This window comes from Scyliorhinus canicula, chromosome 12, assembly GCF_902713615.1.
Source record: "Scyliorhinus canicula chromosome 12, sScyCan1.1, whole genome shotgun sequence".
Classification (NCBI taxonomy): Eukaryota; Metazoa; Chordata; class Chondrichthyes; order Carcharhiniformes; family Scyliorhinidae; genus Scyliorhinus; species Scyliorhinus canicula.
The window spans coordinates 15,917,780-15,931,501 of NC_052157.1; the positions used below are offsets into that span (position 1 = coordinate 15,917,780).

The window sequence follows — 13,722 nt, forward strand, 5'->3', positions numbered from 1 at the left end:
GGACCTACTCTGATTTACGCCGGCGGGACCGGCTACAGGCGGGCGGGACTTCAGCCCATCACGGGCCGGAGAATCCGGGCAGTCCTGGCACCCATTGAGTCGCGCCGGACCCCGCCATTCTCCGAGGCGGGCGGTGCGACTCACGCCATGCCGGTGTTTGCGGGGGGGGGGGGCGGGAGAATTGGGAGGACGGCGGAGGCGGGATTCACGCCGACCCCCGGTGATTCTCCCACCCGGCAGGGGGGTTGGAGAATCCTGCCCCAAATGTCTGTCTACCTCAGTTCTTAAATTTATTCAATTATGAAGCATCCACATCATTCTGGAGTGGAGAATTCCAAAAGATTCACAACCCTTTAAATGAAGAAATGTCAATTCATCGTAGTCCTAAATAATCGGCCCTTTATACTTATACTGTGCACAGCCCCCCCATTCTAGATTCCCAAGCACACGTAATCTACGCTGTGCCAATTAATCTCAGTAGCGGGTGGAGGGGGGGGGATCTTGGATCTTGCCCATCGAAGATAACCACAAAATCCCCCACTTAGTGTTCTCAGTAATTACAATTTCTCAAAGGATTCCAATGGTTTTGCATCCACTATCAGTTCCTTGTATTAATTGCTCCCTTTGGGAAGAAAAGCTTCCTGATACTAGTCCTAACTTTATATTTCACGGGCAGCACGGTGGCGCAGTGGTTGGCACGGCTGCCTCACAGCGACGAGGTCCCGGGTTCGATCCCGGTTCTGGGTCACTGTCCGTGTGGAGTTTGCACATTCTCCTCCTGTTTGCGTGGATTTCGCCCCCACAACCCAAAGATGTGCAGGTTAAATGTTTTGGCCACACTAAATTGCCCCTTAATTGGGAAAAAATGAATTGGGTACTCTAAATTTATAAAAGAAAATACTTTACATTTCACTAATTATTTGAACCTGTGATCCTTGTCTTAATTTTGGAACTTCAAGCAATTTTCCTGTTACTTTTTCCATAAGATTTATGATTTTACATAACCTATTAAGATCAATTCTTAAACCTCCCTCAGCTACAAAAAACCAAATTTTCTCTAGCTTTCCTCACATAATTCAAAACTTTTAAAGACTAGCGGTTAGCCTTGTGGTTCTTCCTTGTTTTGACAGCAGTGTCTGTATTCTCCTTTGTGTTTCAGTGACCAGAGCTAGACAGGGCACTCAAGGTGCAGTCTGACTAAAACACCATTCAAGTTGTTGACAGCTTCATTCGATACATCTATGTGGTTCCATATTCTACTAACTTTGTTGGTGGCTCCTCTTCATTGGGTGGGCACATTGATTGATTGTAGGCTATTTGTACTATTCTAGACTGAGATGTTTCAATGTCATTCAGGGGACATGGCGTTGCAGACCAACAATGTGCAAGTCAGGTGGATTGCCCATGCTAAATTGTCCCTTGGTGCCCAAAGGTCAGGTGGGGTTGTGGGGATTGGCTGAGGCAGTGGGCGTAGGTCGCATGCTCTTTCAGAGAGTTGGTGCAGGTTCAATGGGCCGAATGGCCTCCTTCTGCACTGTAGGGATTCTAAGCTATATTCTCCACTTCCCCACCCCCAACGGTGCACCCTTTGCTGGTGGTTGGATTCTCTACCCCGCCACTTGTCAAACGGATTTCCCACTGAAGCCACCCAACACCACTGGGAAACCCCACGAGCATAGATCATAGAATTTACAGTGCAGAAGGAGGCCATTCGGCCCATCGAGTCTGCACCGGCTCTTGGAAAGAGCACCCTACCCAAGGTCAACACCTCCACCCTATCCCCATAACCCAATAACCCCACCCAACACTAAGGGCAATTTTGGACACTAAGGGCAATTTATCATGGCCAATCCACCTAACCTGCACATCTTTGGACTGTGGGAGGAAACCGGAGCACCCGGAGGAAACCCACGCACGCACGGGGAGGATGTACAAACTCCGCACAGACAGTGACCCAAGCCGGAATCGAACCTGGGACCCTGGAGCTGTGAAGTGATTGTGCTGTCCACAATGCTACCGTGCTGCCCCTTAACATGCCAGTGTTAACAGAGAATTCTGATGGCCGTAGATTTTCCGGCCACATTCTCTTGTTTAGTGACTCAACGTTGGCCGAGGCAAAACTAGACGCAGGCACGAAAAATGGGCTCTTGGCAGAATTATCATAGGCCAATTGGCACCTTTTCAACCAGACCCTGACAACACTACCAGGAAGGGGAAAAGGGGGAAGAGGAAAATTAGAGGGGGGGGGGGGGGGGGATCAGCCAAGTCTTCATTTTACAGATTCTGCTGTAAAAGTGGTTTTCTGAGCAATTAAGCCAAAAGTACAGCTAGGAACACATTGCATCAATTTACTCATCATCATATATTTTTATCCATGCAATCTTCTAAAGTTTCATTCATTTTTAGCAAACGGTTCATGTAATTATAGTGCAGATTGGGCTCAAGATAATATTTTGGACAAACCATCCTTGTAATTTGTTGCTTTTCGTTTTAAGCACATAATGCGATTATTATACATTCCTCAACATCAGCAAAAGGATGTTTTTCAAACATATTATCTTCACATTGGTCAAAACCACCTTCAGCTAAAGATTCCTTGTGTTTAAATATGGCTGTGTTACTGTTTACGTTTTTCTTTCTTTTTCACGGATGAGCACATTTCAAAAATACCATCTGTAGCGTATCACTTGTGGCTCAGGGCTCCTGCTCAGAAGTGTTTGCTAAGGTAAGGATATGGCTAGCTTTGGCTGAAATGCCACGTGTAGTCGAATAGCCTCTCGACCATCACAGTCTTGACACACACACACACATGGCCATAACTGTAAGAAAACAGATGCTTCATTTTTGATGAAACACGCCACCCAGAACACTGACTTCCTTCTTCTCATTTCAGAGTGTGGCCAAGCAGTGGGGTGTTTCCAGCATTTTCAGGTTCTATTTTAGATTCCCAGCAGCTTTGACTCACGAATCATCCCACAGTTGCCAATTATTATGAGGAAACTTTCTAACAGGAGTACCACAGGCTGACAGCCAAGCCAACAATGGCTTCACTTCTTTTTAAACTGCAAGTCAGACCGAGACAGAATATTATTTTTCCGTGAAATGATAGATGCCACCCTGTCACTAAAAACACAGCCATTCACTCTCCTGGGCAGAGAAGGAAACGTGAAAAATAGCTCCAATCAAAATGCTAATTCGTTTTGCATCTTTCAATAACACTGAGCTGAGAGCAGAGCTAAGTGATAAACAGGTTAGAATGTCAGTTCTACTGTTGTCATCCAATGCTAATAATGCTACATTATAACTAGCTGGTGACCAAATCAAATCTTGGCATCTGAGGCTGCATCTGTCTTTGACAGTCTTCTGCTATGGTGCTGTATGGAGAATGCCTCTAACGTTCAGCAAGTTTCTACCAATCATTAATATGAGTTAATCTTTCATATCCAGTCTTTCACCAGGATTGACGATGAAGCATTGCAGCTGAAATTTTATAATTTGGAAGTGAAAAAACTTTTGACCCTCTAAATGTTTACATCTAGGTTGTTAACAATATTTGTCCAGCCCGAGGGGCAGCATGGTGGTGCAGTGGTTAGCACAGCTGCCTACGGCGCTGAGGATTCGGGTTCGACCCCTGCCCCAGGTCACTGTCTGTGTGGAGTTTCCACATTCTCCCTGTATCTGCGTGGGTTTTATCCCCACAACCCAAAGGTGTGCAGGTTCGGTGGATGGGCTACGCTAAATTGCCCCTTAACTGGAAAATAAATAATTGGGTACTCTCAAGTTTAAAAAATATATTTGTCCAGCCCCACTCCAGGACTTGAATTCATAACCTAGCCTAAACACTCATTGTATCTTATGGCAGACTGGTACAAAAGGTGAAGTCACATGGGATCAGAGGTGAGGTGGCAAGATGGATACAGAACTGGCTCGGTCACAGAAGGCAAAGGGTAGCAGTGGAAGGGTGATTTTCTGAATAGAAGGTTGTGACTAGGGCTGTTCCACAGGGATCTGTGCTGGAGCCTCTGTTGTTCGTAGTGTGCATAAACGATTTAGAGGAAAATGTAGCTGGTCCGATTAGTAAGTTCGCGGATGACACCAGGGTTGGTGGAGTGGCAGATAGTGTTGAGGGTTGTCAGAAAATACAACAGGACATTGATAGGTTGGAGACTTGGGCAGAGAAATGGCAAATGGAGTTTAATCCGGACAAATGTGAGGTCATGTATTTTGGTAGGTCTAACCTACAAAGAAAATATACCGTAAATGGCAAAACTCTGAGGAATATAGAAAGTCAGAGAGATCTGGGCGTACAGGTCCACACATCTTTGAAGGTGGCAACACAAGTGGACAAGGTAGTCAGGAAAGCATACAGAATGCTTGCCTTTATTGGATGGGGCATCGAGTATAAAACCTGGCAAGTCATGCTACAGTTGTATAGACCTTGGTAAGGCCGCATTTGGAATATTGCGTACAAGGATGCGGAGGCCTTGGAGCGCATGCAGAGGAGGTTTACCAGGATGTTACCTGGTCTGGAGGGTGTTCGCTACGTGGCAAACTTGGACTATTTTCATTAGAAAGAAGGAGATTGAGGGGTGACCTGATACAAGAGTATGAGAAGCATGGATAGAGTGGATGGGCAGGCACTCTTTCCCATGGTGGAGGGGTCAGTCACCAGGGGGCATAGGTTTAAGGTCCGAGGGGAAAAGTTTAGGGGAGATGTGCGAGGCAGGTTTTTTATGCTGAAGGTGACGCGTGCCTGGAATGTGTTGCCAGGGGAGGTTGTGGAAGCAGATACATTAACGGCGTTCAAAAGGCATTGTGACAAACACATGGATAGGATGGGTATAGAGGGATACGGCACAAGGAGGTGCTGAGGGGTTTTGGGAAAGGTTGGTATCATGTCCTGTCCAGGCTTGGAGGGCCAAAGAGCCTGTTCCTGTGCTTTATTGTTCTTTGTTCTTGGTGCAGAACTGAGGGAATGCTGCATTACTACACTGCCTTCCCTGGGATAAGAGATTAAACTGCGAAGTTCTGTCTGCTCTGATAGGTGTCAAAGATCCCATGCAGCACTCTTTGAAGAAGAGGGTGAGGCAGTGGTTCTCGAGTGTCTCAGCCAACATTCCTCCCCTAGTCTATGCAAAAACGGATATTGTTGCTGTTGGTGCGATTTTGCAGTGTGCAAAATGAACTCTGCATCAGCTGACGGTGGTTGCGTTTCAGAATAACTCATTCTATATGAAGCACATTTATGCAATTCTGTGAGACCTGATCATTTGTCATACAAATGTAAGTCTTTTTTTTATTTCCAGCTAACAGTTTTAACAATTTCTCTTTTAAGGCAGGACACAATCTCAAGTCACTTTGAGGTCGACTTCGTCTTTGGTCCTGAAGCAGCTATGAGTTTGGGTAAAATCCATTTATCAGAAAATGCAATCCGTTACCATAGTGTATTCTGAAGCAAACAGAATCATCGCCCATTATCCTATCAGTACAGCGTAACTGAAAGGCAGTCTGAACTTCTGGATTGCATATTCCACCATACAACATGGTTAGGTGGATTGGCTGTGCTAAATTGCCCCGAAAGTGTGTAAAGGTTAGATGGGGTTACAGGGATAGAGCAAAGGATTGGGCCTAGATAGAGTGCACTTTTGGAGGGTCAGTGCTCACAGAATGGGCCAAATGGTGTCCTTCTGCACTGTAGGGATTCTATGGCACATACCCATTCTCATGGCTATTGTACATTCATTATGAAGTGACCCATATATCACCCTGTAATTAATTGTTTTCTTAACTATCACAGAGGAGAGGGGGTTGCCAGGGCAACTGGGCTGGTTTTCCCAATTCCAGACATCAAGAACAGGAACCGGCATCCATCATGGGACCTTGCGCGTCACTGGTGCAGCAGATTCCCTTGTCTTTGTTTTTGTTCCATGATGTCGTAGCTTTGGATGGGAAGGATGATAGTTCTGTGAGAGAGAAAATAAACACACACCCAGACAACAGCATTGCAGCCACACAGCTTCTCTCACATAAAATTGTTTATGAAGACCTTTTGTGTTATTATACATGCTGTTCACACTTACACCTGGTTACCTGCAGATATATTAAATGAATATCTCAAAAGATTTAAATATTGTGTTAAAGATGACAATCAAAGTGAGAGACAGAGTGATAATGTGGAATATTGAATTCTGTCTGAGTCCAAACTTACTCAAACCCTATGTACTTACATAGAGTTAAAAATCAGGCCCCTTAAGAATTCTGTCCTAGGGCAACACGGTGGCCTAGTGGTTAGCACAACCGCCTCACGGCGCCGAGGGTCCCAGGTTCAATCCCGGCTCTGGGTCACTGTCCGTGTAGAGTTTGCACATTCTCCCCGTGTCTGCGTGGGTTTCGTCCTACTGATGCTTAGATTTCCTTTAAACACACCTCAAATGTAGTTCCTGGTTTGGTTTCATGTTATGATAGCAGCAGATTTTTTTCTACTTGTTTCTGGGGGAATAAAATACCCTTTGAGGTACATCTGGATGGGGCTTTTCAACTAAATGATTACAGGTCCATGATCTAACTTCCCTTCTAACTTGACCTGGGCTGTGCCAGCATACAAATTAAGCTGAAACATTACAAGAAAAGCTTATGCAGCAAAATTATATCACAAAACCCACGCAGTCATGTACCCAACGCCCTAGCCGAATTCTATCTTTTTGTTCTTTTGACTGCTGAACATAAAGCAAATATCTACTTTGTGATCCAGGTTGCATGTTAAAAATCCTTTCTATGTCACTCACTGGCTTGATGGCACGTCACAAGGCAGCATTGAGGCAGAATGCTAGTGATTCTTCACACAGCCATTACAACACACAAGGGGAAACTAAAAGAGCCAAGTGAAGTTGCACACTTCATCACTCGGCCAAAGGTAACTTGTGAACCAATTCTCCCACTCCATGTGTCACTTTTGCATCCTCAAGAATCCTTTTTGAAAAATGAAATGAAAATCACTTATTGTCACGAGTAGGCTTCAATGAAGTTACTGTGAAAAGCCCCTAGTCACCACATTCCGGCACCTGTCCGGGGAGGCTGGTACGGGAATTGAACCGTGCTGCTGGCCTGCTTGGTCTGCTTTAAAAGCCAGCGATTTAGCCTGGTGAGCTAAACCAGCCCCTTTTGTTGTATTAGCTATCAGGCAGTAGCTTAATAGTGCATATTTCAATACATTTACTGTAATTAGTCATGATTTAAAACAAAATACTGTGATTACATTTTTGCTTTCTTTTTAAAAAAAATTTTAAGTACTCAATTCTTATTTTTACAATCAAGGGGCAATTTAGCATGGCCAATCCACCGACCCTGCACATCTTTTGGATTGTAGGGGTAAGACCCATGCAGACATGGGGAGAATGTGTAAACTCCACACGAACAATAACCACTGCACCACAGTGCTGCCCAACATGTTTGCTTTCTTACTCACTCTCAATATCTTTCCCAGGTCAATGGAAACAATTGCACTACCATACCCCACTTTACATCTGGGAGCTCAGATGGTGAATATCAGGAAGCTATTAAATACTTGGGGAGCTTTGAAAATCTGATGTCATCCATACTCACTTCTCTGACCCTACCCCAGATTTCTTCCACCATAACGGGTGATTTAGCAATCGTAGCCCCTTATTCTAGAATTCACCCCTCCCTCACACCGTCTTTTTCCTACCTTCAACAGTGTCCTTAAAGACTGCAACTAGAGGCTTTTATCTCACAGTTAAAGCATCAACAGAAAATAATGGCCCAAATGTGAGGAGCAGCAATCACCATCAGATTGTCGCTGAACCCCTACTTTTCTGTGCGATAACAGAATTCCATATTTCTGGCCGGGTTTTCTGATCCTGGCACATTCACTGTAACTGCTTCCTCAGAGCACTAAATCGCCAGAGGAAGACAAGACATGTCCCATTTCTACAGCCCTCGCTGCCGTTTCCTGTTAGGTATGCATAGGTTCCCAAGTGTCTTAGTGTGTATATGACTGAATAGGTGAGTAGGTGGGTGAATGTGTAGGTGTGTAACTGGGTAGCTGGGTGAGGTAAGTTGGCAAATGAGTAGGGTGGTAAATGGGTGGTTAGGGTTGTTGGGGGGGGGGGTCAGGGGGTAGTCAGATCAGGTGGGAACTAGTCAGGTCAGATTGGGAGGGGGAATTGGCGATGGGTCAGTTAGCATGGAGCCAATATGTCGGGACATCCGAGGGGTCCCCAGGTGCAACGTAGGATGTTCATCCTGTGTCCGGCGATCCGGAGACCGAAAGACCTGGGCCATGATGCCATTTTTTTACCAGACGGAACTTTTTAACAACTGGTAGATGTCTGACAACCAGCTCCACAGCCCATCCCCACCCCTTTTCCCTTGTGAAAGACTTTGGGGTGTTTTGCTCCAATAAAGATATTACATGGGAACATATCCTTGTTGAGATTCACATATAGCCACTTTCCAAAACTTGTTACTTTGGAAAAGACAGAAGAAACATTTGCCGATTTCAATCTCCTAGAGATGTGTCAGCCATAAATCAGCAACTTATGAGCTTGCTGTGGGCAAACTGACTTACGATTCCCACATTGCAACAGTAATTTCACTTCAAAACCACTTGACTGCACTTTGGGATTGCCCGGGATTCCGAAAGATGCCATAAAAATACCCAACATTATTTATTTCAGGTTGAATATTAATTGCGAAAATATTTACATCTTTTCTTCACTTTTGGTGAATAACTATTTTGTTCATAGATCATAGAATTTACACTGCAGAAGGAGGCCATTCGGCCCATCGAGTCTGCACCGGCCCTTGGAAAGAACACCCCCACTTAAGCCCCACACCTCCACCCTATCCCCTTTATCTCCGTAACCCCATCTCACCTTGTTATGGACCAATGTTGCCTAATTAAGATACACTTTAGCATTTATACAATTTCCTTGCATCCTATAATCACAGGCACATCTTAACACTGCCCGTTCATATAGTCAAACCCAAGAAGCTCAGTTTAGCTACAGAGGCAATAGCCAAGACCACCAGTTTACAACTCTCAGAAAGTACTGATCCCAACAAGTGAGGATTCCAGACTCCCATATCTTGAAACAGAAAGTGATTTATACTCAAGTCACTAAATCAAAGATCCTCATTTTGGAAATAGCAACACCCTTTGTGTATTGTGGGCAAGGTTACCTGCTTTCTCAATTTCAAAACAAGAAGAAAAAATTTGGAATGTGATTCTCAAAACACCGGAAAAAATTCCCAAATCCCACAACGTTAAAACAGACTTGCTCTCTCTCAGTGACATAAAGTCAGTAGACCTGGCAATAATTTCTCAGGAAGTGAATCATTCCATATGTTCTTGTTAGTCAGAATCCCCTGATTCATCTTTAAGTCCTCCCAAAGCAGACTGGAGAGAGAAAACACTTCTAATCACTTCAGCTGAGCTACAAGGGAATCGTCCTTCCCAGATGACATGTGGTTTATCCTAACTTTTTATATATAGCCTGTAAATCCGAATCAGCAACGGGGGATCAATTCGCTGCAGTGAGCCACTTGTTTATATCTCCCTGGAACTGAGCACAACTCCTTGTAAAATAATTGTAAGGCAATGTTTTTAAGATAAGAACTGGCAGAGGTGCCTCTCACCAGGGCTGAGATTTTCAAACAGCTTCTTGTTATTCTACCAGTTTAAAGAAATGATCTCATCTCACTGGGCTGAATAAATAATACATGGGATTAAAAAGGGAAAGGGTGTTTGGTGAGGGGGGGGGGGGGGGGCAGATTTTACTCGAGATTATATCTGTAAAATATCTCCTATCTGGGAGCTAATTCTAGGAAAGAACTCAACAGAAATCTGAAGCAGTAAAAAGGGACAGGGAGAGAGGGAGAGAGAAAAATAAGAAATCCTCTCTGTTCAAGTTTGGCAGAGTGCTGCTTACCACTCGATCCCAGGGCGAAAGTACAAGTGAGAAGGAAAGCAAAGCAAAACTTCGGCTGGTAGCGGGGCTGCATCCTCCTCGCTCTCTCTCTCGCTCTCTGCTTGTCTTCTCAGGCGCTACTTGCTCCACAGGAGTTTGGTGAAGGGGAAGGTAGAATGAAGCGGAGCTGACAGGAGCTGATATCGCAGATTAGAGGACACGTGCCTCTCTGTGTATCCAATTATCTGGCTGACTTGCAAACACTGCCCCAGGCAGCAAAGTGATGCGTCAAAGTGGAAGCTACTCTCAGATACAGTGCAGGGGGGGGGGGGGGGGGAGGTTCCTCTGCTGCAACTCTACTTGTTCACTTTTGTGACTTTTCTTTCCACCTTGTTGTTGGGGGGGGGGGGGTCGCCATGAATTACCCCCCCCACACACACACACAAAGTGTTGCTTCTGTCTGCCCTGTTATTAAGATAATATATGCTTAACACGACAGATGATTTCATTAAAAATAATTAAGGCTCCTGCATTATGAATCAAATTCTGTTTTCATTACATGGGATCCCAGGATCTTTTGATCGATGTGTTTGTTGGGGGGGTGGGGGGGGGGTGGAGATGGCACCACATAATTACTTGTTCAGGCAAGTGATTTTGAAATTGATGCTTCGGATTTTCTTTTTAAGATCTTTCGTGGTACTTGGGCATCGCTGGCAAGGCCAGCATTCGCCACCCACGCCGAGATGCCCTTGAACTGGGTGGCTTGCTCGGCCATTTTGGAGTCAACCACATTATTGTGGTGCTGGAGTCACATGTAGACCGGACCAGATAAGGATTTCCTTCCCTGAAGGACGTTAGTGAATCTGGCGGGATTTTACAACAATCGATGTTGGACTATTTTACAATCCTAGGTTTCAATAATTGAATTTAAATTTTGCCAGGTGCCAGGATTTGAACCCATGTTCCCCAGAGGGTGGGCCTGGCTCACTGGTCCAGTGACATTGCCACCAAGCCACCATCTTCCTTGCTATTATATACATTTCTATATACATTTATAATATACAAGTCCCAAAAGAAGTGTTTGTTAGGTGAAGTGGGCATTCTGAATTCTCCCTCTGTGTACCCGAACAGGTGCCGGAATGTGGTGACTTGGGGCTTTTCACAGTAACTTCATTGTAGTGTTGATGTAAACCTGCTTGTGATACTAATAAAGATTATTATTATTAGCAATATTGCAGGTTAATAATAATCTTTAGTGTCACAAGTAGGTTTACATTAACACGGCAATGAAGTGACTGTGAAAATCCCCTAGTCACCACATTCCGGCACCTGTTCGGGTACACAGAGGGAGAATTCAGAATGTCCAAATTACCTAACAGCACGTCTTTCAGGACTTGTGGGAGAAAACCGGAGCGCCCTGAGAAAACCCAGGCAGACACGGGGGAGAACATGCAGACTCCACACAGACAGTGACCCAAGCCGGGAATCGAACCTGGGACCTTGGCATTGTGAGGCAATATTGCTAACCACTGTGCTACCGTGCTGCCCATGAAGTTTATTACTCAACTCAAGAGAAACTGGTAGTGAAACTGAACTTTGTATTATTACCATATGATGCCATTAACAAAGAGTCGTAAAGTTTTACGACACAGGAAGAAACCCTTCAGCCCATCATGTCTGTAACAGCCATCAAGCACTTATTTATTCCAATCCCATTTTCAAGCACTTGAATGCTATGGCATTTCAAGTGCTCGTCTCATAGAGTCATAGAGGTCTACCGCACAGAAAAGAACCTTCGGCCCATCACATCTGTACTTGTCAAAAACAACCACCTGACTGTTCCAATCCCATTTTCCAGCACTTGGCCCATAGCCTTGGCATTGCTCATTAGTTTTTTTTTAAATAATTTTTATTGAATTTTTCAAAATACAAACATTTTAACCCCCCCTACATTTACATTTAAATTATAACAAAACAAAGTCAAACCCCCCTACTTAACAAGAAAAAGAAAAAAAAAAAAAATCCCCCCCCCCCTACCCGCGCGTCCCCCCCCCCCCCCCCCCCCCCCCCCCGCCGGCGAACCGACAGTCAGACCAACTTATCATTTCTAGCAGCGTCCTCGGGCAGGCCTTGCCCGTGCCACCGCCGCTACCGTACTTCCTTCGTCGTTGTCCCCCCCCCCCCCCCCCCCTCCCGCCCTCCCCTCCCCTCCCGGGTTGCTGCTGTCATGGCCTCAGTTTCTATCTCTGATCCAAGAGGTCTAGGAAGGGTTGCCATCGCCTGGAAAACCCCTGCACCGACCCTCTCAGGGCGAATTTGATCCTTTCCAATTGGATGAAGTTTGCCATGTCGTCCAACCAGGCGCCAACACTCGGAGGCCCCTCGTCCCCCCACCGAACCAGGATCCTCCCCCGAGCCACCAAGGACGCAAAGGCCAACACTCCAGCCTCCCTCGCCTCCTGCACCCCCGGCTCCACCCCAACCCCGAAGACCGCAAGTCCCCACCCTGGCTTGACCCCGGACCCCACCACTCTCGACACCGCCCCCGCCACCCCCCTCCAGAACTCCTCCAGTGCCGGACACGCCCAAAACACATGCGCATGATTCGCAGGGCCTCCCGCACATCCAATACACCTGTCTTCACCCCCGAAAAACCGACCCATCCCTGTCCCCGCCATGTGGGCCCTATGCAGCACCCCAAACCGAACGAGACCCAGTCTCGCACATGACGACGACGAGCCGACCCCCTCCAGGGCGTCCGCCCATGTCCCGCCCTCCACCTGCTCCCCCAGCTCCAACCCCCACCCATCTTTCAGCTCCTCTACTGGTACCTCCTCCACCTCCTGCATAATCTTATAGATGTCCGAGATCTTCCCCTCCCCGACCCAGACCCCTGATAGCACCCTATCACTCACCCCCCTGTCGGGGAGCGCGGGGAACCCCGCTACCTGTCGTCTGGCAAATGCCTTCACTTGGAGGTACCTGAACGTGTTCCCCGGGGGGAGCCCAAATTTCTCCTCCAGCCCCCCCAGGCTCGCAAACCCCCCCTCTACAAACAAGTCCCTCAGTTGTCTAATACCCGCCCTCCGCCAGCTCCGGAATCCCCCCCCCGTGCCTCCCGGCGCAAATCTGTGGCTCCCTCCCAGTGGCGCCCCCACCAGACCCCCCACCTCCCCCCTGCGTCGCCTCCACCGCCCCCAGATCCCGAGGGTGGCCGCCACCACCGGGCCCGTGGTACACCTCGTGGGAGGGAGCGGCCATGGTGCCGTTACCAGTGCCCCTAAGCTTATGTTGCCGCAGGACGCCCTCTCCATGCGCTTCCAGGCTGCCCCCTCCCCTTCCATCATCCACTTTCGTACCATCGATGTATTTGCCGCCCAGTAATATCCTGAAAGGTTGGGTAACGCCAGCCCTCCACTATCCCTACTCCGCTCCAAAAAGACCCTTCTAACTCTCGGGGTGCCATGTGCCCACACATACCCCATGATACTACTCGTTACCTTCTTGAAAAAGGCCCTGGGGAGGAAGATGGGCAGACACTGGAACAAAAACAAGAACCTCGGGAGGACCGTCATTTTAACTGACTGCACCCTCCCTGCCAGCGACAGCGGCACCATGTCCCACCTCTTAAACTCCCCCTCCATCTGCTCCACCAGTCAGGAAAAGTTCAACTTGTGTAGTGTCCCCCAGTTCCCCGCCACCCGCACCCCCAAACACCTAAAACTTTTAACTGCTCTCCTGAAGGGGAGCCCCCCAACCCCCCCCCCCTTGGTCTCCCGGGTGTATTACAAAG

At 47.0% G+C, this 13,722-nt stretch overlaps 1 protein-coding gene across 4 annotated transcripts in view; it reads right to left on the minus strand.

Moving 5' to 3' along the window:
• Positions 1-10,157, minus strand: part of LOC119975227 (EGF-like repeat and discoidin I-like domain-containing protein 3) — a 119,629-nt gene extending 109,472 nt beyond the window's left edge. For all 4 annotated transcript variants that reach the window (XM_038814861.1, XM_038814860.1, XM_038814859.1 and 1 more), the window contains exon 1: positions 9,951-10,157. In XM_038814861.1, coding sequence (XP_038670789.1) covers positions 9,951-10,023 — 73 coding nt within the window. In that variant the 5' untranslated portion in view covers positions 10,024-10,157. The remainder of the gene's footprint in view (positions 1-9,950) is intronic.
• Between the last annotated feature and the right edge of the window lie 3,565 nt (positions 10,158-13,722).